The 25,692-nt window shown below is 41.4% G+C and overlaps 1 protein-coding gene across 2 annotated transcripts in view; it reads right to left on the bottom strand.

Moving 5' to 3' along the window:
- Positions 1 to 25,692, bottom strand: part of LOC146548623 (chloride channel protein 1-like) — a 53,384-nt gene that overhangs the window by 13,771 nt on the left and 13,921 nt on the right. Inside the window, exons 12-20 of one of the 2 annotated variants that reach the window (XM_085262232.1) lie at positions 21,567 to 21,722; positions 13,098 to 13,167; positions 12,787 to 12,897; positions 11,631 to 11,844; positions 11,130 to 11,263; positions 9,450 to 9,541; positions 8,040 to 8,153; positions 7,282 to 7,369; positions 4,160 to 4,242 (exon numbers count right to left, since the gene is read on the bottom strand). In XM_085262232.1, coding sequence (XP_085118358.1) covers positions 4,160 to 4,242; positions 7,282 to 7,369; positions 8,040 to 8,153; positions 9,450 to 9,541; positions 11,130 to 11,263; positions 11,631 to 11,844; positions 12,787 to 12,897; positions 13,098 to 13,167; positions 21,567 to 21,722 — 1,062 coding nt within the window. Of the gene's footprint in view, positions 1 to 4,159; positions 4,243 to 7,281; positions 7,370 to 8,039; positions 8,154 to 9,449; positions 9,542 to 11,129; positions 11,291 to 11,630; positions 11,845 to 12,786; positions 12,898 to 13,097; positions 13,168 to 21,566; positions 21,723 to 25,692 lie in introns of both variants that reach the window. The other variant, XM_085262231.1, reaches the window with a different exon arrangement.

The following is a 25,692-nucleotide window of genomic DNA, read 5'->3' on the forward strand; positions in this document are numbered from 1 at the left end:
TTTATTACTAGCTGCGATCGCAGAGCTAATATTGCTTTCACCTTGTGGAAACAATATGATTCTGTGGGTGTGTTATTGTGGCAAAATGTGATCCTGGAGACACACTCTGCAACAGGAACAATCAAAACATCCAGTTTTGGGTGCTTCAACGTGCGTTTGCATGTCTGTGGATGGATTTTGTACTGAAGGAGGACTCTAAATGCGCTCCGTTGCCTTGTGTGATTTCAGAGGGAGCAGAAAGGTACTGGCAGGACAAGTGGAGAGCAGCTCTGGCAGTGGCTGACACAATAATTTGGATGTGGTAGCAGTGTGGTGAAACCATGGGGAAAAAAAACCTTTTGATTAGCCTCAAAGTTATTCTGGTAAACATCAGATGTCTCGGGGGGGGGGGGGGGGGGGGGGGGGGAGTGGTGCTCTACTCAAACTGCATACAGTGTTACTGGGACCTCAACTGAAGATATAGTCAAGTGGTAGAAGGAACACTTTGAGGATCCTTAATCCCACTGACACATCTTGTGTAGAGGAAACGGGGTCTGGGGGATAGGGGAACAACTCGCCTATCACTGGGGACGAGGTCACCGAGGCAGTTAAACAACTCCTTGGTGGCAGGGCCCCTGGGGTAGATAAGAGTTTCCCTGCGTTCCTGAAGGCTTTGGATGTTGTAGAGCTATCTTGGTTGACACGCCTACGCAAAATTGCATGGAGGTCACCCTGGAGTGGTTTGCAGCTCAGTGTAAAGCAATAGGAAAGATAAATCTGAGGCCATGGTCCTTAGCTGGAAGAGGGTGGAGTGCCCACTCCAGGTCAGGAACGAGTTACTACTTCGGGGTCTTGTTCACGAGTGTGGGGAGAGTGGAGCGTGAGATTGACAAGAGCATAAAAGTGGAGCTCTCGATTTAGCATTCAGTCTACCGTCCTGCCCTCACCATCGTCACGAGCTCTGGGAAGTAATTTGGTGTCCGTTTTTAATTCTCACTTCACTACAACTGTATGACAGATGAATTTTGTTTAAATGTCACTGACTTATTAGCAGCAGGACTGCTTTGACTGAAGGGCTGGAGCTGCATCAGCTGCTGGGTTTGACCTGCACTAAACAACAACTCCCCACCTTGTTTGTGGAGTTGGTGCTTTATCACCAATTTTGAAGACAAGTTTTTTTTTTTAACCCTAACAGCCAGAACGAAGAGATGGACTAAGATGGAGTAAGTTGAACTATGATTTTGCCCACTTTTCGCTAAGCTAACCTCATATTTTGTCTGTCTACATCAAAGCAAAGTTGCACCAAAAACCTCCAGCTGTGGTTTGTCAGCGATATCAGGAGAATCACAGCTTTGGTTGTCTTATGGTGCATAGACACAAAACACCAAGTGATGTTTTTGTGCTATGTAATTACATATAAAATCTATGCAATTCTTTGCATTACAATAAATAAGCACGTCTCCCAATCAGAAATGCGAGGCCTGCTCACTGATACAAATTCAAGGCGGCTGGAGCTAAACTTCTCTTCTACATACAGGAGACAGCACGGAGAAAAGTGAGGAAAATCATACACAAGTGCCTTCCGAGCTTAATGGTGTTCACTGGTTACCTAGCAACCCTCTCCAATCATGAAACAAAGATGGCAACAGCCCTGAAGCTAAAGCTGAGGCTTCAGAATGCTAATCGCCGCACTGTGGCTAGATCCGTCTTTTAGATACAGTCTATAGTTTATCACTGAAAGTATAACTATTGTTTTATTCAAGGATTAGCAGCATGCTAATATTATTACACCTGCCAGATGTTGTCCTAAAGGTCATTGTTTGGTTACCTGCACTCGGCAGTTGGTAAAATAAACAATACCTGGGTCACAGAGAGAATCCAGCCTCAGCTTGGCTTGATTGCTGGTAGCAGCATCCCACTGTGTGCCTATTTGATATTCATGGTTGTAGAAGTGTGGCTGATGTAAAAACAATCCCCACCGAGGAACAGGATTGAATCCAAAAACATAATAGAGAGTCAGACTGGTAATTCACCAGCCACAGCAGTGGGCACAACACAAATCAAATTCTAATCTTGCCAGTTCACAAGCATATGCTTATTTCCAGGGTGGTTTTCATTCTTGCATGTACTGCCTTCCTTGCGAGCCAAGATCACCACCAAGCTGAATATAATGACTCTGCCACCAGCATCTGCATTTCCATGAGAGCGAGCGAGAGAAAGATGCTCGACTTCAGTGAGTTTTCCTGTGGATGAGACGTGAATTCATGTGCTTCTGTCAATCAGATAAGCATGCATCTGCCTGAATAGAAAGCAGACTGGATCTTCCATTCGCCTGGAAGATGTGGTTTCAGGAATTTTTCTTTTAGAGAAAGCGTTGAATGGTTCGCGACACATGGGAAAATTACACTCCTGACACAGCTTAATAATTAGCTGGCTGGAGGAAAGAGCGCAGAGGCTTACAAAGGCATTAAATACACAGACATGTAGAAACATACAAAGATGCTGGGATTTAATTCATTTTGGCTTTATTTATGTGACAAGCAGGCAATACCCTACATCAGGCAAAAAAGAAGTCAGCAGAAGTCTGTAAAAGACCTCTGGCAGAACCAGGATCAGGGATGGGACGCCATATAATACAAGAGATTTCAGGGTTCGGGGAAAGACAGCAGAGAAAGGAGATTCTCCCCTCATGTCTACATATATAGTTCAGTGAAAAATAAAGACACCCTAACTGCTTCCATAGGAATTAAGAGGGTAAGTAACAGTGAGGTGCAGCTAATCTGATGAACTAGATTTATTAAACATCAGCACCGTTGGGTGTAATGTGCTCAAAAGTAACATGTTACTGTAATCAGTAATGCAGTTACATAATGCATTATTGTACTAAACAATGATCACATCAACTTCAGTAGGTAACAAAGGCAGTGATGAGCAGCCATGCTTGCAGCATTGTAGCCTCCATTGTTTTTACTGTGCATGTTTGTACAGTAGAATCACTGCGGCAGTAGCTTTAAGTCCCTTTGGATGGTTTTCAACTTTGCATTTGAAAAATCTATTTTAAAAAAGGGATTTTTGTCAGTGTGTGGAACTGTAGCCTCAGGTTTATATCGTTAACTGGTAACTTTGTGAAAATGCGATTCATGTCATGTTACGGAATGTAGTGGGTCACTTTTTCTGGTGTCTAATTAAGTAACATACTGCATTACTTTAAAAAAAATTAATGAGTAATATATAATATATTACTATTGTTGAGTTGTGACTCCAACACAAATCATCATCTAATATAAATAAGTTTTGACTGTTTGCACGTCTAGGGGCATTCAGGTGTGCTTTAACACAAAGCCGCAATCCTCCCAGGAGCCGACATCTGAGCAAACACCCCAGACTCTACAGGCCTCAGTTAGCATGTTGAATGTTACAGTGCATGACAGCACAAAAGCCTGAACAAGCATGGCCTGTTTGGAAAGGTTGCCAGGAAATTGGGTCATGCAACAGGACAATGAGCCGACACTGACCGGCAAATCTACAAAAAAGGAAAGAATTGAGGTGCTGCAACAGCCCAGTCAAAGTCCAGACCACAACCTAACTGACATGCAGTGGAGAGAGCTGTGCATGGCCTCATTGAACTGGCACCATGTTCTAAAGAATAATGGGCAAAAACTCCTCCACAGCAATGTGAGAGGCTGATAAAGTCATGCAGAAAAAGTTATTACTGGTAAAGCTGGTTTTACAAACTGCTGAAGTGTGCAATAAGAAGTGCAGACACACCTGAACGTGTCTGCCTGCTCTCAGAGGTTCACATGACTGTTCTTGCCTTTGCAGTAAAAAGAAAAATAGCCACTCACATTTCTCTTAAGTGGTTTCCATGTGACAACAGAGATGATACTGCATTGAATTAAGGTGTCATGCCTTGTCTAATAGCCCTGCGTGAAAGAGGGGTTTAATTACTGCATATTTAAACAGAATTTAATCTTTTCTCCTTTGTTTGATTGTATCTATCATGTCTTTTAAGCAGAAAGGACAAAACATGAGACCGAGAGCAATGCACGAATTAATTATTGTAGAAAACCATCCCACCCTACAAAGACGTGACATACAGAGTGGAGATGTGAAGCATATTTAATGCAGATGATGCATGAGAGCACACGCACTAGACATGCAATGAGACGTGCAGACACACCTGAGACTGGCCCTCTGTCTGCCTGCTCTTAGAGGTGAAGATATTCCTGAGTGTTTTCCTCACAGACTGCAGAGAACCTTTTTCTGAGGGAGGAGTGGAGAAGGAGACTCAGTGGGTAAAAGGTCAATAAATTATACAAATGCAGCTTTGGAGAAAATAACTCAAGAGTAAATGGAGACTTTTAGAGACTGCAGGGAAAAAAAACCTCGTTGTTGCCTGGAAACCATTTCACTGGGACATTGTCTGTCTCTTGTTATGTTTGATGGGCTACTGAGCAGTTTGCTGTGCCACAATAGGCACAGACACCATCTGGATACTTGGAGTGAACAAGCTGCCAAACCTTCGCTCACTGCTGTTTGGGTTGCAAAGTTATTAATTCCAAACATTTGACATCTGTTGAGGGCAGCAATGAACATGTTGAAGTCAATTTGGTAACCTAACAAAAAGAGTAGACAGGTTTAACTTTAACCTTTAAAAAGCTAGAAGAACATATTTATTGCTGCAGGGCATGATTGAGTTTAGTGGGGAGTCTTCTGGTTTGTCACCATCGGGAGTCTCACCAACATGTGATGGAGAAAATAAATATGTTACAGGTAAAGCTAGGCTTGCCTTGAGTTATTTAATGATCAAACACAGCTATCTTTCTGTAAACAAGCCTTTCTCGTGAACTTAACAAATTTGCATTCAGGGTTTTGCAAGCTGCAAAAAACACATTTTAAGTTGCGTTTTAATGCATAAAGTATATTTTTATGTATCAAATTACTGGAAACAACAGGAATAATGCACAGACTTCTGTTCACTAAGCAAACAGACTCTTTGCAAAGATTATACTGTTGTGCTGAAGTGCAGTCAACTCCTAAAGGACAACTTCAAGCCTGTGCATTTCTTCTCACGTGAGTCATCTGCAAAATGCTTTAGAATATATATGCATTGCATTTTCCCTATCTTGAATTCATCTTCTTTACCGCTTCTCTTCTCTCAGCCAACTAAAATTAAGTGGACTTTTTATGCTTTTTTTGTAATTGTTTGCCATATATACATACACACAGTTAAAATTATGGATGCTTATATTAAACATGGTCAGTTCAAACAATGAGGTCATTATTTGTAAGTAATCCATTTGACCTGAAAGCTTCAGACTGTGTTAAACACTGTTTTTCCTACTTTTGACTCGATCATGTCAGTGAGAGACTGTGTGGCAGACTGGAGGAGAGATCAAAGCCACCCTGTTTGATGGCATCCTTAACGACGTCCATTACTCTACATGTGTCCTCTCGGGGTACTCCAGCTTCCTCCCACAGTCCAAAGACATAAGTGGGGCTAGGTGGTTATTAGATTGTAAATTAACCGTAGGTGTGAATAATTGTCTGTCTCTCTGTGACAGCTGTATCCCACTTCTCACCCTGGACAGGTGGGACAGGAAAAAACCCGCTGTGACACTAAACTGGATAACCAGAAGAAAAAATATGGATCTGTTTTATGTCCAACAGGGATATCTCTAATATATCCCACCTGTCTGCTGCATGAAGTGGGGGAACTGAGGGGATGCAAACATCCCAGCAGAAAATTATTATTTTAAACTGTAAAACATACAAAACACCTTTATTATAGTTTAAAAATAAAAAAGGGAAGCTGAGCATAACAGCTCCAGTTTAAAGACAGATAAAAGGCTCAAAAAGCACCATTAAAAGCTGAAATCTGTTTAACAAATGATGTAAACTCTTTTTTTAAACCAACAAATCTAAAAGCAACACATATTTTGGCTTCATGTATTAACAGTTGTGTTAAACGACTCACTCTGTCAGCAGTTCCACGACTAAAACCTGCACCGCCTTTTCAATTTCAATTTGAAGTAAATATTATTTATAACAATTTCTCCAGTCATCTATTATTATTATTATAGATGTTTTTCATTTCATTTCACATTTAGCTCGACGGTGTTTGTTGCTGTGCGTTCACCTCTTTGTTTTCTGAAGACTCCTGAATAAATCCTCCCAAGTGGGATAATTAAACTTTTATTCGAATGTGCCTGTGAGATGCAGAAATGGAGCTACCATTTTGAACTGTGTGTTAAACTGAAGTTCTTACTTCGGATTTCCCAAAATTGCAGCTTTTGTACTGTCTATGATCAGTGCAAAGACCAGCTTCAGTCCTAATTCAGCCTCCCAAATAAATATGACATGAACAATTCAAAGTGTGACCATCTTTGTGAGTGTTATAAGAGTAAGAAGCTCAGTCCCTGCGTGATGTCTTTAACTTGTTTAAACTGCTTTATTGCTAAAAACGGCTCAGAGGGCCATTCCTCCTGACCCCTGTGTGTTTGGATTAGCATTAATGCTGCCACTGCTGTTTACACGTTGTGTAACATCACATTGTTCCTTATGATTTGATTAATTCTGATGGGTCCCCCTTTTCATACTTCACGAGCACCAATAAGACGTGTTTGTGTCCTCTGGGCAGTAATCTGCTCAGCAGATATGAGAACCTGGTGAGCCTCATACACCATCTGGGATGTGACTAAATGCTTAGTCATATCAGAGGAGATTTTTTTTTTCAAGGAGAAGGGGAGACATAGCGAAGAATAAATCCCATTACATCATCCTAGTGAGCAAAACTTGTCTGAAAGAATCAATATTACTGTGACAGGAGCCATAAGGCTTTCATTCCCCAGCCTCGCCTCCATGCCGCACAACTCCACGGGTGTAACCGAGCTAAGGAAGAGAGATCAGGAATTGTAATTGTCTTCTGCAATCTGATTTCTGTCTAGATAAAATTGACCTTTAACCCTATGCTGAACTTGAACAGAAACTTGGGCAACAGCGAAAGAATCACCCTCCGAATACACGATGTGTTAAAATGTTTGGACGTGTGCTGCTTTGCTTTACCCAGACCACCATTACAAATAAGAATAACATTATTACAATATTAACAGACAAAAAAGGTGAAGAAATTGTTCATCCTTTTTTAATATTCGGCGTACGGTAATATATTCCTCCTCTGAAGCAGCTGTAAGGGTGAGAAATTTATACACAGTCATGTTTAGAGATAATGTATGACTACTACACCTCTGCCAATATTAAATATTTATGTTTTCTCATAAATATGTAATCCTCTCAACTCACCAGGAGCAGGAGCAGTGTGGTTTGAGGAAGGCTCCTGGGGCTTCTGAGGAGGCAGGGGACCGTTCCTCTCCTCCTGGACTGGACTACCCTGCAGACGACGGCCACGTGTTATTAAGGAAATTAGCATTAATAAAGAACCTGCAGACCAAGTGGTAAAGGTTAAACTAGGATTTAATGCAAGGGACAAGCAGCAATATTTTAAAGGTACTTTTTGTAAGTGCAAAATCTAATTAATAATAACTTCATTCCTCACCACCAGGGGGCAGCGTTTTACCTCTGGATGCTCTGAAATATTTTCGGATGTTGGTCTTTTAACTCCTTATATTCTTTTAGACCTAAACAAATGAGCTCAAAAGGTCGTGCATCTTCCCAAAAGCCATTGAACATAATCGAGTTTTTAATCACTTGCCTGATTAAAATAAAAGTTACATTTACTCTCTGCACCATCTTATGGAACTAAATTCACATTCAGTTGATATTCCTTCAGCACAGTGCACAGATGTTTGGGACATTAAGTCAAAGTCGTTGCTTTTTCACATTCTGCTGATAGCTTCAGTTAAATTTGGAAGGAAAACTGTAACACAGAGGAATTTGCATTGCATATATTTACGCTGAATACAATTGGCATAAATCTATGACTGGGGTCAATCTTTCACTTAAACGTTAAACAAATTAAAACTGAGGAAAGCAGCTACAGAGAGAAAACCCATACACAATAAAGGAATAATCCCTATGAATATATTAAATGAAACGCCCACCTTCTCTCCCTCCTCCTCTTCCTCCTCCTCCTCCTCCTCCTCTTCCTCATCTACGAAGGCGAAGGACTCCCAGCTGTGCTTCTGAGACTGGTTCTGCTCCTGTAGGCAGCGACCCTGAACTCACATCCAGACAAACACATTAAAACAGAGCGGTGCTGTACCTGCGCCAGACTAAATCTAATCTAACTGCTTAACGTCGATGTTGTTTTAGCACCTGCTCTTTATTTTAAGTCCTGTTACCTCACCTGTTTTACACAGTCAAGGTTCAGTCTCCATGTTTTTTCCTTTCCAGCATCTGACTGAGTATATTTAATTTCTGTTTTAAGATATTTATCAACATCAGAAATAATTTTAGGACTACATACTAATGTCACACTAGTAAGCATTATTAAGGTATCTTATGTTTATAATTATGATTGTTAATAGCAGTGATGTGGTAGCACTGCAGTGATAGCTTTACATAGTGTGACAGTAACAGAGGATAAACATGTCTGCATGAATGAAACACTTAATAATGCTGAATAGTGTAATAATAATACATTAATAATAGTGTGATAATATCAAACATCATTATAAAGTTCTTCAGTGGGAATCACTTGGCTTAGATTGGTAGACCACAGTTTGGTACTATTGGTGATTTCATGGGAAAAATCTTCTCCAAAAATGTTCATTTTTATATCAAGAAAAACGAGCAGAGAGATTTTTAACACCATCACATAAAAAAAACACAGCGATTACTAGAATGTTTCATAATTTCCATAATGTTTTCCAGTTTTAGATTTCACTCTGCTCAGTACCAGCTGACTTTTCAGTGCCCCAAATCAATAACAATTGTAAACACTTGTTATTTTAATGTCTGGCTTCAGGCTCTGCCTCTGCATGAATACACAGAGCTTCAGCTGAACTCGAGAGGCGCTCGAGCAGCTAATTCACTGACAATGTCATGCTGTAAACTCAACATTATGTAATTTCGGTAAAACGTTAATGGAATTATTGCATTAACAACCATGTTTGTACACTAGTTATAAATTATACATCTGCTTTAGGGAGCAAAGTGCTTCAAAAAAAACCCAGTAAATCCACAGGATGTTAGCTCCTGTGTTTATACATGAAATCGTGCTTGTACACAGCAGCGCTCCACAAGGTATTTATAACAATCATTTACATGTTCTGCATCATTTAAATGCATCATTGTTATTCAGCTTGAAGTAAAACTGAGAAAACTTTACTTGTGTTTCTCTTTAAAACTATGGAAAGTAGCAAAAACCCACCCTGTGGGCAGTTTTACCAGATCTGCACGGCTTGTTTGAAATTCTTCATTCTGGATTTAGGTGTAAGGTGAACAATTTATGTCCCAGATACAAATTTTGGTGGTTGTTAAGTTGGTGGTTGCCCTGTGACTGTCCTCACCTGCATCAGGAGCCTTCTTTCTGGTGACAACCACCAATCACAGAGAGCCAGAAGCTCCACCCTGTCAATGCTGCCCAATAAGATCATAGAATCTGGAAGCAGAGAAACAAATGTTAATTTTATTAATATCACGATGCCTTATGATTCCTATAAAATCCATTAAAAATGCAAAGTACTCTTATTTAAATACCTATATTTGATACTGTTGTATTTAATGTGATAGCAGCAACTCTTTGTGTTCTTTCAATTACCAAACAAATTTCTGTGAGACACTTTGTTGGCTCATCCACTCATCCAATCCAGTTCTATTTTATCTACATCAGGGGTCGGCAACCCGTGGCCCAACATTAAACTGCGGCTCCGCGTGGCTTGGGAAAATAAATTATAACTATTTAACAGAAGTGTGTTTTACTTGTGTTAGTTCTTTTTTTCAACTTGCAGTTCGAGACTGGAAAATTATTGATTTATCTTGAAATATTAAAATAAAATTATATTTTATTATTTTTTGTTGCTCAAAATAAGCGTCACACTCACAGAAGCTGGTACACCCTCCAAAACGTCGTGCATTTATTGAGATTTTCAACCCCAGGTAGGCCAAGTATGGAGAAATGTAAGAAAAGAAAAATATCTGAAGAAAACAGAACATTTGTTGATGCCGGGGCAGATTCATTTGCATTTACTTCTGACAAGAGTGAGAAGCCTACCAGCATGCCTGATTTGTGGATTGTTGATCCACATACGTATGTGAGCAGCTGTTCTCCACCATGAACTATGTTAAAAACAAACACAGCTCACGCCTCACCAACGACAGTCCTGCGTAAAGCTGAAAGTGACTCGTACAGCCCCGATTTGCAGACGCTGTGCGCAGAGGTTCAGGAGCAGAAGTCCCATTGTAAACATACTACGGCAGACCCGACGATGTTTGCATGAACACGCTTTTCAGCATCTCTTTATTGACCACTTTTCACACACAGTTGCTGCACACATGCAGCTGGCTTTAGCTTTCCAGCTCACAGCCTGACACGTACCAACAACAACAACACAACAGCAGAGAGAGCACGAGGCATGATTTCAGATGCCGCTCAGGTGCATCCGCCTCCTTGCAGCGGCACCGCAGACCACGCTCCGCTACACACATTAACCAGGTAAAATACATATTTATGCAAATATTTATTTTTCATTGTTTAGTAGCATTTTTTCCAGTTTATTTTTTAAATTCAGGTCAAGGTTCGGCTACAGTCTCCGAAAGCCCAAAGGCGACATAAGGATGACAGCTCACAACATTTTTTATTTGGTAAATGGATAATTAAAGTTTAGCTTTATATTCATTTAAAAGAGACCTTCAACTCGGCATGTTTCTTTTTTTTGTTATAATTTTTTAAGAGTTTAAAATGTTTGTGTCCATTACATAAATAAAATTTAATTTTCTCTGTAGCACTTTGTGGATTTCATACGCAACACACTATAGTTGTTTATAGAAAGCATAAAGGTAAAAACAAACAAACAATATATACAGTGTTATCTTCATTTTAGATGTCAAAAAGTATTTCCAGCTCCCAGTGTTTTCCTTTCTGTGGAAACTGGGTCCAAATGGCTCTTTGGGTGTTAAAGGTTGCCGAACCCTGATCTCTATAATCCCCAGTCGAAATAGCAAGGAAGGCGCTTCATCGGTCTGTTTACCTTTTGAGTCGACCAGGGGGATCGATTTGAGTGAAGTGGAGTCCAGCAGGAGTTTGACTTCTCGGTATGTGGACTGAGACGACATAAACTTCACCGTCCTCACCATGATGTCCTCTACAAAGATGTTGTATTGGCTGTGAAACAGATACACAAAGATGGAACTGCTACACAATTTTAGAAAGCACTGTACAAGAAAATTACCCTTCATCGTTACCAAGAGGCACAAATTACATGTTTCAGCTGCATGGCATCTCTGCATGCTGAGGGTCCTTTATAATTGTACGGTTTCCTCATCTGAAGGGGTAAACTGGAAACCTCTTTTTGTCACTTTCTTTTATTTTCTTGCAAACATTTATTAATTATGCAGAAATGTAATTCTTAATGTTTTTTTATCCACCAACAATTACACCATTTATTTCCCTGCCAGCTGGAGTTATGGAGGGCATCATATTAAATTTGTTGACATCGTTCCCACAACTGGCTTGTAAAAAGAAAACAGACCTCATGTGTCCGAAGCCAAGCTCCGGCAGGTACGGGAGCTTCTTGACTTGGATGATGGAGTCGTAGAGGGAGGGCTGCAGGCCCTGGGCCACCATGTTGGCCAGGATTACTGCCACCATCATGGGCAGGATGTGGGAGATCTGACCTGTCAGCTCGAAGCAGATAACCGCCGTGGACACTGTGTGAGTCACAGCCCCAGTCAACGCTGCTGCTCCTGCCAGAGAAACGGGATGGGATGATGAGGGTGGGGGAAGGGAGACGTGCCAAAGGAAAGACAGTACAAGATACAGTAGGAAGAGATGGATCACAGAGTAACAGGAAGGAGGAAGGGTAAAAGTATACTGATGGAAAGTAGAAGACAAGGAAGACTGGAAAAGCAGAGCAGAATAGGATGGGAGCAGATAGGAACAGACTCAAAATAAAATAAAATTAAGAGAAAAAAGAAAATCAAGAATGAGGGTGATAATGTTTTAAAAAAAGAGCAAAGAGAATGAGGGAGAAAAGGAAAATCAGTGGAAGGAAGAGGAAACCATGCTGCACAAGAGTAGATTAATGAGAAGCAATGTAAGGAGATACTGGGAGGCTACCGAGAGAAGGATAAAAGAGAAGAAGAGGTTAAAAAAGGTAGAAAAGGAGGAGAGAAATTAAGGACGGGCTTTTGTAGGCCAATGGGAGCGAGGATTGAAGAAAAGGCCACATTTCTGGGTCAGCTGTTGAGGTGAGGACAGCAGAGCAAACCCAGGGTGACATTTAACTGTCAGAGCACAGCGACCACATGCTCTGATGGAAAGGAGGAAGAGGAGTTGGGATGGATGGAGGGAGAAGATGACAAGAATGGGGGTGGGGTAGCGGATTAGGTGGGGAGGACAAGTTGACAATGAGTGACGACTGGAGGACGAGAGAGGCTGACAGAAGGAGAAGCTGAAGGAGAAAGAAGACGAGGGAAGTGACAGTACAGAAAGAGGAAGAGGGTGGAACACGCCCGACAAGCTGAGGGCACAGGAAGCTGACAGTTAAGGGGGAAAAAGATGAGGACAGTTTGACAGTAAGACTTATATGTGAAGCTAAAAAATAGGCTAGTTGCTAAGGTGGATCATAGCTGTGATTAAAGAGTAAACATGTGGAGAAAAGCTATGAGGAGAAACAAGAAACTAACCGATGACTGCGTACCCTCCAGGGATGATGCGGTAAAGGATGCCATCAAACACGATCCCATGAGGAAACAGAGTGGCCATGATCTCCCCTACCAGCCTGCCAAATGCAGCTCCTATAGGACGAAAGTGGGGCTAAAAGTAAATATAGTTTAAAAATAAAATACATTAATTATCATCACGTCACTGACGAAGCGTGTGAATCATTAAAGTTTAGATAAAGGTTTCTGAACTGTACTGTTTACAGAGTCAGTATTTATAGTGACAACCAAAGAGGATGAAGACTTAAACCAACGCAAAGCTTCAAAACACTCACCTAGGATGAAGACCGGCATGAAAGCTCCGGATGGGATGGGCATGGTGGTGGCCACAGCAGACATCCAGAACTGCAGGAGAGACAACATGAAACCCTTTTTAGCCAAAAACTCAGAGCTGACGATTGCAACCAATAGAAACCAGATGAGACTTAACTTTCTTACAGTTCAGCCTCTTATCGGTGTCTCCACCTCCACCTGTGGAGAAATACTGGCTTGTGAACCACGTTTAAGTCATGTTAGGGCACTCTGCTTTCACACTGGAAACTCACATATCTGCCTACAACACTATACTGGATTCATGAAATGAGTGTGTGCCTGACATTTGGACAATAAAGCCTCCAAGGACATAATAACTTAGTGATATGAATCCGAACTGTGGTATTGGGCTGAAGTTTGATTTGGAGCAGATAACAACACTGGGAATGAATAGCTATTTAATTTTTAGCACATATGATGCATGTGTGCGTCTATTTTTAACTTTCTTTGGTTCATTAGTTTTGTTTTCCTTTGTAGGAATAATTGCGTGTGAAATACTGCACATTATGTGCATGTGCTAAAATCATTCTTTTCTAAAAGCTGGTTACAGAAGACATTTGGTGACATTCTTTTGAGAACATGTGGCCTGAATTCTGGGCAGGTTGTATTAACACAACTTAATAATGTGCTTTAACCCAAATGACACCAATGCAAAGTGCCAAAAACTAAAATTCCTCCACCCAGCCACTCGATGCTCAGGATCGCGTTGATCTAGAATCTACACTTTCATGTTAAAATACCTAAAATTACAAACTTTACAGAGAAATAAATATGTTTACAGCCACAGTTGTGACCTGTGGCAGTTGTGGCTCAGGAGTTAGAATAGATCGTTTACCTATTTGAAGGTCAGGGATTTGATCCCCGGCTCCTCTAGTCTGCATGTCATACCCATGAAGTATGTTTGGACGCTTAACCCCAAGTTTCTCCCAATGCATCCATCAGGGTACGAATGTGTGACATTGTGATTAGCCTCACCTGTACTCATTAAAGTCAATGAACTGTAGTTTTGGATCATGTTTGTGCTGTTGGTATAATACACTCAACAAAAATATAAACGCAACACCTTTGTTACTGCTCCCATTCCCCATGGGATGGACGTAGAGACCTAAAATTCAATCCAGATACACAATATAACCATCCCTCCCAAACAGTGGTCGCAAATCAGTCCAAATGTGTGGTAGTGGGCACATCTGCCATATTGAGATAATCCATCCCACCTCACAGGTGTGCCACATCAGGATGCTGATCTGACATCATGAGTAGTGCACAGGTATACCTCAGACTGCCCACAACAAAAGGCCACCCTGGAATGTGCAGTTTTGTCTCACAGCAAAATGCCACAGATGCCACAAGCAATGAGGGAGCGTGCAATTGGCATGCTGACAGCAGGAATGTCAACCAGATCTGTCGCCCGTGCATTGAATGTTCACTTCTCAACCATAAGCCGTCTCCACAGGCGTTTCAGAGAATATGGCAGCACATCCAACCGGCCTCACAACCGCAGACCTCGTGTAACCACACCAGCCCAGGACCTCCACATCCAGCAGGTTCACCTCCAAGATCGTCTGAGACCAGCCACCCAGACAGCTGCTGGAACAATTGGTTTGCACAACCAAACAATTTCTGCACGAACTGTCAGAAACCGTCTCAGGGACGCTCAACTGCATGCCCGTCGTCCTCATCGGGGTCTTGACCTGACTCCAGCTCGTCGCCGTAACAGACTTGTGTGGGCAAATGCTCACATTCGATGGCGTCTGGCACGTTGGAGAGGTGTGCGCTTCACGGATGAATCATGGTTCACATTGTTCAGGGCAGATGGCAGCTGAGAATGTCCCAGTTCTTGCATGGCCAGCATACTCACCGGACATGTCACCCATTGAGCATGTTCGGGATGTGCTTGACCGGCGTATACGACAGCGTGTACCAGTTCCCACGAATATCCAACAACCTCGCACAGCCATTGAAGTGGAGTGGACCAACATTCCACAGGCCACAATTGACAATCTGATGGACTCCATGCGACGATGTGTTGCACTGCATGAGGCAAATGGTGGTCACACCAGATACTGACCGGTTCTGGGTCCCCAGACCCCCAATAGCGCAAAAAACTGCACATTCCAGGGTGGCCTTTTGTTGTGGGCAGTCTGAGGTACACCTGTGCACTACTCATGATGTCAGATCAGCATCCTGATGTGGCACACCTGTGAGGTGGGATGGATTATCTCAATATGGCAGATGTGCCCACTAGCACACATTTGGACTGATTTGTGACCACTGTTTGGGAGGGATGGTTATATTGTGTATCTGGAATGAATTTTAGATCTCTACGTCCATCCCATGGGGAATGGGAGCAGTAACAAAGGTGTTGCGTTTATATTTTTGTTGAGTGTAATATGGCTTATTGTGCATTTAAATTTACCATTTAAGAAGTATGTAGCTCAGTTTCAGTGAAGGCAGTTTCCGTATTTTATCTGTTAGCGCTAATTAGCAGGTAGGCTATGTGTTTTTCTGATGCATGTGTACAGTATATAAATGCAGCTTGCTAACCAAGTTTGATTACGTTAGCTATTAGCATGAGAAGCACTATTCAGAGTTTGAAAAGCTGAACAAGACAATCAGACAAAACACACAATTTAATTCTAAACCTTCAAGTTCAAAAGAAAACACGAGGTCTTTTTTTTGTTTTTGTTTTCATTTTCAATACATCTCCTTTGTCAGTGCAGCACATCCATCTAATACTAATTAGACTGCTACCAACATGTTGGGTGCATAGCAACAGGAGAACATCTTTGCACCTTTTTAGCTCTTGTTGTCTCAAATATCCAATTTGGCATTCGCTTGCTGTGTTACAGAAGTGGCCAATCTTGAAAGCGTGTATACATGTATGCTGTGAGGAAGGGGACCCAATCACCTTTGGGTGTCCTTGAGCAAGGCACTTAATCAACAGCTGCTCCAGTGAAGCTGCAGTAGATAGTGACGTAGCTGCACTGGGTGGCTGCCAACTCGACGTGTGCGTGAAAAGATCACGGTCCTCTGCAGGGTGAACTAAAGCTAAACTCACCCTTCAAATGTCATTTGCACAGTTCGCGTCCAAATAATTTCTGTATTCATCAGAAAGTAACTCCAAAATAGCTTTCCTAATAATATGCTTTCTACTCGGGTGCTGAGAGCTCATCAGTGATAATGAATACCTTCAGACAAGGCCTGGATTTTTGGTGTGCGGGGGTGAAAGTCTGTCTGTTCCAGGCACCAGATGCTAAGCTTTGTCTTTTTCATTCAAATGGATTGGTGGGAAACACTACATTACCATTTTAACCATCCAGATTACCAATTCTACACATAATTTGTCATCATCGTTTGATAACTTAATTACTGTGGAACAAGATAAAAACTCATTAGCACGTCTTTCACAGGGTGGCTGCTATCCTGATGACAGAGGAGACTGCGCTCGGTCTTCTGCTCTCTTTTAATCCTGACAGTCAAACACAATCAATCAGAAACTCACACAAAGAGAGTCTCACACATACAAACACAGTGTCACCCAGCACTCGCTCCTTCATCAGTGTCACAAATCCCGAGATAAATGGGAGTTGAAACACTCTGTTTGCTTCAGTGTTTCAGTGAGGCCAATACAGAGTGGAGTGGAGAAAAGGGAAAGAAGTACAGAGCAATGTAAAGAGATTTAAGTAAAAAACTTCAGAGACAGGTGCTACCATAGACTGTATATAAAAGATGTCCATTTTTCAGATAACATGTGAAGCGTTTTACGCCTGCATTCTTTCTAAAAGCCAGCAGGGGGTGACCTCTGTTGTTGCAAGAAGTTAAAATTGTTGTAATTAAGATTCTCAGTTGAGTCAGCAAGGAGGATAAAGCAGGATATGTGAGTCAATGCATGTGCAGTGATATCGAGTGATATCACATTTCTATGCATAGTTTTTAATCGCGTGGTTTTACGTAGCCTACCACTTTCTGGCTGAGTTTCTGTGATTCGAAATCCTTTCACTTTGTCATAATACCACTAACAGATGATTGTGGAATATTTAGAAATGAGGAAATTTCATGACTGGACTTGCACAGCTGGCATCCTGTCACGGTACCATTCTATAATTCAGTGAGCTCTTGAAAGCAACCCATGTTTGTAGATGCAGTCTGGATGCCTAGGTGCTTAATTTTATACACCCGTGTCCGTGGAAGTGACTGGAACACCGGAATTCAGTGATTTGGATGAGTTTCCGGTAGGTGTTGGACTCTGCCAGGGCTGCCCTTTGTCACAGTTCATAACTGTTTTGGACAGAATTTCTAGATGTAGGCAAGTGGCAGAAGGCTTCCACTTGTTTGGTCTCAGAATCTCATCTCTGTTTTTCACAAATGATGTGGTTCTGTTGGCTTCATCAGGTGACAGCCTCCAGCTCACACTGGACTGGTTTGCAGCCCAGTTTGAGACAATCAGCACCGCCAAATCTGAGGCCATGGTTTTCAGCCGAAAAAGGGTGGTTCACGAGTGTGGGGAGAAGGGAGCAGGCGATCGACAGATGGATTGGTGCTGCGGCTGCCCGATGCAGACGCTGTACCGGTCCATTATGGAGAAGAGAGAGCTGAGTGTAGAAGCGAAGCTCTCGATTCACCAGCTGATCTGCATCCCGACCCTTACCTATGGTCACGAGCTGTGGGTAGTGACTGAAAGAACGAGACTGTGGATACAAGTGCCGGAAATGGGGTTTCTTTGAAGGGTGGCTGGGCTCTCCCTTAGAGATAGGGTGAGGAGTTCGGCCATCTGAGATGGGCTCAGAGTAGAGCCACTGCTCCTCCAAATCCAAAGGAGCCAGTTGAGGTGGTTCGGGGATCTGACTAGGATGCCTCCGGGCACCCCCTAGATGAGGTGTCCCACGGGGAGGAGGCCCTGGGGCAGACCCTGGACATACTGGAGAGATTGTATCTCTAGGCTGGGAATGCACTGGTGTTTCCCTGGGAGGAAGTTGCCGGGAAGAGGGAGGTCTGGGCTTCTCTGCTTAGGATGCTGCCACCGTGACCCACCCATTGGCCTAGGTTATTGTTATGATGGTTATGTTTAATTGTCGAACACTCTCTTGGAAAACGAGAGAATTTCTTGCTCTTTTCTGGATATTCATTACAACCTGGAGTGTTTCTCTAACCAGAACTTGGAGAACCTGCTTCATTTAGCAAAAGCAGCTGAACTCTGAGCTGCTGGAGAACAACTATGCAGGATGAGGGACTCACTGAAGATACAGCTGATTACGCTCATTTATTTATTGTCACAAGTAACTTTTGCAACGCTCACATGTGCATTTAAATTTAACATTCACGGAGCTTTTTATATAGACAACGACGGAAAGTCAAATCAGGTAAAGGACAAAAGAGGAAGGCAGATTTTGAGTGTGTAGTGGAGAAAAGCTGACAGCAGCCGGAAAAAAACCTCTGTGTGTGTGTGTGTTGGGAGTTTCACCAGGCAGCTGCTCTCAGTTTTGGCTGAATTAAGTTTGCACTGCAGGGGGCCGCTCTGCTCCAATGAGAAACACCATAACTGAACCAATGCAGTGAATGATGCTGAGTGACAGCCTCTAATATCCTGTTGATACAATTATCTGTACAACATTACTGCCTAATTTGACTTTAGACAGAAAAACAGATCGAGGCTCTTCAAAGAGAAACAGGTGAGAATACCTTTTCTTTGGAGTCATCTTGGAAATTTAACCTAATTTCCTGAAGAAAACTTAATCTAATTTAAATGGTGAAATGTATAGAGCTACAAAACATTCTGTATACTATTTATTTGGATTGATTTTTAAGCATCAGTGACAGCAAGTGTTGATGTTTAAGATGCAGGCTTTATAATCGTTTGCCTCCAGCTGGACTCACATGAAAAAGCTTCGTAATTTTGAAGAAAAATAAGCAAACAGGAACATATTTGTGGTTTTAAGTGGACAGAAACATATAGCATAATAACACATCACCAAGACAAACATGAACTGACTTCCATGTAGCAGTTTGTACTTTGTATTTAGTGAAATGGTAATGTGCTTTCACACTGCTGTGTGCCTGAGCTGTTGAGAAGTCACAGATTTTCACCAAACAGGAGGCATCGACAGCTTGGCACCATTTTCTGCACCAGCCAACAGACTGTAGGCTGGTCATGACTCAGGAGTATTTAGAGACCAGACTTTGTCTGTCTGGGCTTTTTTTTATTTTATAAAAAAGCAAGCATTACGTGACTTTGGAAGCTCTGGTCACAGCATTTCAAAAGGAAGAACAGCATTGCAGGTTTTTTTTTTAAAGATTTGTTTGGAAATGCCCAGAGTTAAATAGAAATTTGTGTGCTCTGATATCTGCGTAGATTCTCAGTCATCCAGGTCATGGTAGTCGTAAGAGCTTGAAAAGAGAGCAGCTGAACTTCTTAAAAGACTCTGAAGATGTTTCACCTCTCATCCAAGAGGCTTCTGAAACCAAGAGGGAGTCCCAGGGATTTAAACCCTACGGGGGTTGTGCTTTAGGTGGTTGTTCACCCACTATTAATAACGAGCGTCACACAGGTGTGAAAAAGGTATAGGTCATTATCACGAGTGTCCTCTGAAGATTACATTGTATTTTAGGTCCATTTTATTTCATGAGACATTTTAAATGTATAAATAACATGTAAGTTTCAAGCCCTTGTACATCAATGCACCAGCTGTCTTGGTTCTGGGTCATTGACTCAGCATGTTGAGTTTATGAACCTTACAGGGTTTTTTTAACGTCTTCTGATAACTCCGTTTGTCGTGTCATTTGCTTAATGTCTCCCTCTCCTTAGTTCCTGGTTATAGTTTTGTTTATATTTTTAGTTTTGTGTTTTAGTATCAGCTCCCTTGTATTAAGTTCATTCGTGTCGCTGGTTTCATCATTTAGTTATCACGTTTTATTTCACTGATAGTTATTTGTTCACATGCCTTGTGTTGAGTTTTGCTTGCCATCATCTCATTTTCCCAGACTGTTTGCACTCATGTGTTTTCCTCAGCTGTTTCCAACTCTCATTATCCTCAGTGTGTACATACAGTAAGCCCAGTCAGTCCTTTTATCCTTTGGCAGCGCTTTAGTTTTCCTGTCTCGTGATGTTTCTGGTTAGTTTGCTTTTGTGTTTTCCCTGACTTTTTGATTAAGTTGCCTTTTGGACTTGAATTGTCTTCATTTTGAGTTACAGTCTGTCTGTTCATGTGCTACGTCTGCATTTAGGGTCCACACTCCACTTTAACACCAGTAAAGTATATATTGATTGCGAACAGACTTTTCAGTCCAGAAAGAACAACTCTGGAAAATGCTTCAACTTTGTTCTCCCAAACATCATTTGTGAAGACGATAACGACACCAGAGTCAGTTCAGATTTCAGATCACGTATAATTTTCACAATTATTCTCAACCCTGTTCGGACCCTGTCTGGTTGTTGTCAAAATTCCTTCTGACTGCTGTCCTCTACTCTGACATTGTCTGGATGTTAATGACTTCGCCCATTAATTTGTATGGGTGAGAGCAGTTTCTGCACTTGGGAGCAATCTGAAAAGATGGCCTTGGACATTAAACGATCATTTCAAAGTCTGCATAAGATCTTTAACCAGACAGCCATCTGTATTCAAGGCCAATAGACGGCTGTCAGGTTCATCTTTTTATCCTTTGTTCACTGGTTTTTGCACCAGTCATTGTCCCCAAGCTTTATAGACAAAGGGTTTCTTTGTATCAGTTAATTGTCTGAATTTCATGATTTTATACGACCTATCACTCTGCTTGGCTCCTTTGAACTGTTAGACGTCTGATGTTATTTTGAAAGGACTTTACCTTGGTCTGTATCACAGGTTTCTTCTTTATTAGGATTTATTTGGGTTGTTTGTCATGTTCTAGTGCACATTTGCCCACCTTTGTGCAAACTGGGATTTTTTTTTACAGCGTTTCATCAACTTTTTCGCTGATTCATTGTCATCCCAGCACCTAGAACGGATTTACACACACATCTATGCTCATAAAATATTTAAGCAAACAGCTAAGAAGACAGTGGGAATTCTGAAGCTCTGGGATTTGAGTGTGTGTGTGTGTGTGTGTGTGTGTGTGTGTGTGTGTGTGTGTGTGTGTGTGGCTGCGCTAAAGAAAACCTAAGAAAGCTAGAAGTGTTGGCAGCCTGCCAGCTCTGTTGACCTTGAACAGGAAGAAAAGGAAGACGACAAACACAGATGTCCCCTTCACCAACACACAACATGAGTGACCTGCAACAAATGTCCCTAATGAAGAGGAGGAGGATGACGAAAATGCTGACGTCAGTCGGAGCCTGCCTTCCAACACAAACACACACACGGTGTCGCAAACAATCTCACATAAACATGCAGATGCATAACGCAACTTCGCACAAATACACAGAAAGGATGACAAAACAAAATTTCCTAGCAGTCACAAACCTTCATGAGGAAGAAGAGCACCAGAATGACAAAGACGCTGACATTAGGGTGCAGCCAGGCAGCAGAGCGGCCCAGACCGACCGGTGGAGGAGACCCTGAAATCTTTGTCCATGTGAAGTTGTCAAACAGAGAGTTGATGCACTCTCTGGGCATCAGCTGGAAAGAAAGAGGACAGAGGGGGAAATGAGGTGAGGAGAGGCAGAAGGGACAAACTCTGAGACAGATGGACAGAGGGGAAACTGGTGCAGGAGGAGAAAAGCAGAATATCTACAAATGTACCTGATTTACATTTAAGATCTTTTTAAAGGCACTTTAAATAAAATGTGAAGCCAAACCTGCATCAAGGTGAAAATGTGATATCTGCTCAAAATTAACCATAACATAAAAATTAGATAAGTTTAGGAAAATGATTTAAATTAGTTTATTATTGTGAAAATAAAATAAAAACCTTTGACACACCCTGAAGTTGATTCATAATCATTTCCAGGCAGTGGTTTCAACCGACAGCAGAGACGGTTATACTTTAACCATTTTTTGCCAAACTTAAAATTTGGCTTGAAAAACAGCAGGCGTGGCTAACAAAGCTTTCTTCTTTTGATCAGCTGTTAAATCAGCTGATAATCGGACCTCCTGTCAATCATTTTCACCAAGTAACAACCTTCATTTTTTAGACAACCTCCAACTGTCTAACAAATATGATGACTTTTCGTGTGGCACACACTGCAAACTATATTCTGTATAAACTTCAAGTATTTTATTTGATGGTTACTTGTGTGTTATATGTGCGTTTGTCCTTTGCACCCATGCAGTTCATGAGTGCAGCTTGCTAACCAAGATTGCAAGTGTTAGCACTCTGCCTGCTCATTTTACATATTACAGTAAATGTGACCAATTTCATTACACCATCTATAGTTTTTTTTATTTACAGGAGTCAGTCAAACGTAACAATGCATTCACAAATCTGTGAAATAAAAAGTACCCTCACACTTTTCATTTTCAAAGTGTGACAAAACTCGTTTTTTCCAAAGAAATAGAGGATTAGAACACAGGGAAGATATGTAAGAGGTCGTCTACACAAAACAAGGGGAGAAGGTAAAGCAAAAAAAGAACAGGATGAGAAAATTATTGAAAATTAATGAGAAAGTCAAAAAGGAGAGGGATATAGGGGGAAGTTATAGCAATAAAAGGTGAAAATAAAAATAAAAACAAGGAGGAAACGGTGAAGGGAGAGAGGAAAGGAGAGCAAGGGAAGGAGGAAATATGGTTAAAGGCGGAGTGAAATTTAAAAGGAGGATGAGGGATAAGAAGGAAATGGACACGGAAGAAGAGGAAGAAGTTTAAGAGGGAAAAAGGGAGGAAAAAAAGTGAAGTGAGGAAGAAAGTCAATTGAGATAAACAGGCAGGAAGTCATCCAGAAGGCTGGAAGCAGACGGGTATGGGTGGCCGTGTCCAATGAGTCATTCACTTCTGATGACTCATGAATGACTAATTCACTTCAACCGTTTTTGCTCCACATTTGCATAGATGCCTCTGAAACTGCTCACAGGAACAAAACGCAGCGCCTCCCGCATCTGCATAACGCCACTGCGGGGGGAGAAACAGCACCAACGTCATTTTGATTTCTCTACTTTTCTATTTCCTGCTTGAGTTCGGCTCGAATCGTGGTCCCTGAAATCCACCGTTTCAAGTGTGAGTGGAACTGTTGAGGTTCTGTGAAAGGCTGCTGTGGGCCTCTGCAGGGCTCGGATGTAAAAGGCTTTCCTGCTGCTTTTTGAAGTTGCGGGTTCATGTCTGGTTCACAACCCTTGTAGCATTTAATCTCCTCTCAGTGAGTTGCTTCTTCTGTCACTTTGCACCGAGCTGCCACGTTGGATTGGAAGGATTTCATTCCCCAAAGGGTGTGGATAAAGTCTTTGAGGAAAAGAAGAGGTGTCTGTCAAACATGGACCTGTTCACCAACTTAATCTTTTTCCTGAGGAGAAATGATTAAAATTTAGGCATCGCCTGTGTTAAAACCCACAGTGTGTCTTCATTAAAAAGGTGTGACGCATTTCTACAACGAGTGTGTGAATCATGTTGGGGTGTTACTGACTGACATATGCATTAAAACACATACCTGGTTCACACTAAGTGGTCTATTCTGAGCGCGTGTGAAACACATGATTAGCTTTTAGCTCTGGGTGGGTGAGCTGTTGATCTTTTTTCTTACCTTGAAAATCCATTTGCACACAGCAGGGCCACAGATGTGCATTAATATGGCGAAGATGTTCAGAATATTGCACATAGGGATATGTGCAATATTCTGATGTATAAGGAAAACAAGTTTTTAAGGCTAAAATGGTAAAACAGAATAGACAGTGTTGTGCAAAAGTCTTGAAGAGTCTTAGTTCATATTTTCCCATGAAAATGGAAACAGATGCAGACATACATTTCTCCACCGTGGTCAACAAACTGCCAAGCAGGCAGGAAATGAGAGAAAGGAGATCAGCAGAAGGAGAACATGGGTCGAGTCAGGAGGCTTAAGTACGAGATGAAAATAGACATGGAAGAAAAGGACCGAGTATAACAGAAAAACATGAATTTTACTTCACAAAACACAGGAGTTGGTTTATTATTGAGTAGGTTGAGTTAGTTTGGTGCATTCTCAGTAAGTCTTTGGGTATCAGAAAAACTTGATTTTTTTTCTGTTATTTCTATAAATCAACCAATTTTGTCAACTGTTGCCACACATAAGTGGAGCATTAACATCTATGTTAAAATATTTATTGTTTGACGGCCGCGGTGTCTCTTTCCATGCCGGGGAACTTTGAAAGCCTGGGCTCCAAGACTTTGTTGAGTGAAGAGCCGTAAACACTGACACAGCTTTCCAAAAGAAACACAACATAATACTACAGTTATTCACATTATATTACTAGATCATACTGTGTGGCTCGTGCTTCAAAGTTAACCTTACAACAGGGCTAAAAACTGATATGCCAAATTTTTATATCAATTATTAAAAACATTCGGGAGGGGATGGGTAGCATTTTCTGCCTCAGTGAGTCATGCTGACTTAGGCTACATCCACACGTACACGGCTATTTTTGAAAACTGAGATTTTCTGTTTTTATTTTAAAAAAATAAATAAAATAAAATCCTGTCCACACATACAGTTTTGAAAACATCTCTGTCCACATGTAAACACAAAACATGAAGTCAAAGGATGTCAAGAACATGCCAAATCCTAACCGTGAAGTAATGTTGGCCAATCAGAAGACTAGAAGCCTGTGAGGGAAAGAGTAAACAGGCACTCACAAAACCTTAAGTACTTCTGATAAGTAGTAGTTTTTCTGGAAAGGCAGCTAATTTTGTGTTACTTTTCAAGTGCTTTCATCATTTAAAGTGTTAATAACTAAAGACAGTATTTTGGATTTTGTCTCACTGGGTCTCTTGGCCGGAGTTTATTCAATAAAGAAACAAACTGAAAATTTCACGTCACTCTGAGTGACTCATAATCATAAGTCACAGCACTGTGAAATATGGCTGGTGGAGACTCACAACTTAGGCATGAACAAAATGCATACAGCATGCATACATTCAATTCTTAAAAAATTACATTTATTCAAAACCAACGCCGACGTTGGCGTCGGGATTTGGGTTTTAAGAGCGTCTGTGTTTAATGTAGAAGTTCACTCTGACGCCTCTGTCTTTGTAAATGGACGGACAGTAACTGCATGTTTATATGTAAGCATGTAAAAACTGCAGATAGTCCGATTAACAGCAACAGTATTTTGTCTCTATCCGCCATTGCAGAAATTCATCTCATGTAAACAATAACGTGGTTTTTAAAAATCTCAGTTTTCAGTGACCCAAAACGCCATTTACGTGTGGACGAAAGGTCCAAACGCATAGAAAAAGATGCTTGTGTACGTGTGGATGTAGCGTTAGATAAAGTAAGCAAAGAGCCAATTGATACACAGAGAGCAGAAATACACCAAACTCCATGAATCCAAGTGGAAAAATATGCAATAAGATGAGAATCAACTTTTACTTTCTTGTCATATTTCTCATCACAGGAAACGCACTCGTTTTCACACCCGTGTCCTATGTTGAAATCAAATTAGAAAGCAGTATAGACTCACTACAG

This window comes from Mchenga conophoros, linkage group LG22 (genome assembly GCF_057382185.1).
Source record: "Mchenga conophoros isolate Kocher_MC1m ecotype Shallow Benthic linkage group LG22, M_conophoros_male_GT1.1, whole genome shotgun sequence".
Lineage (NCBI taxonomy): Eukaryota > Metazoa > Chordata > Actinopteri > Cichliformes > Cichlidae > Mchenga > Mchenga conophoros.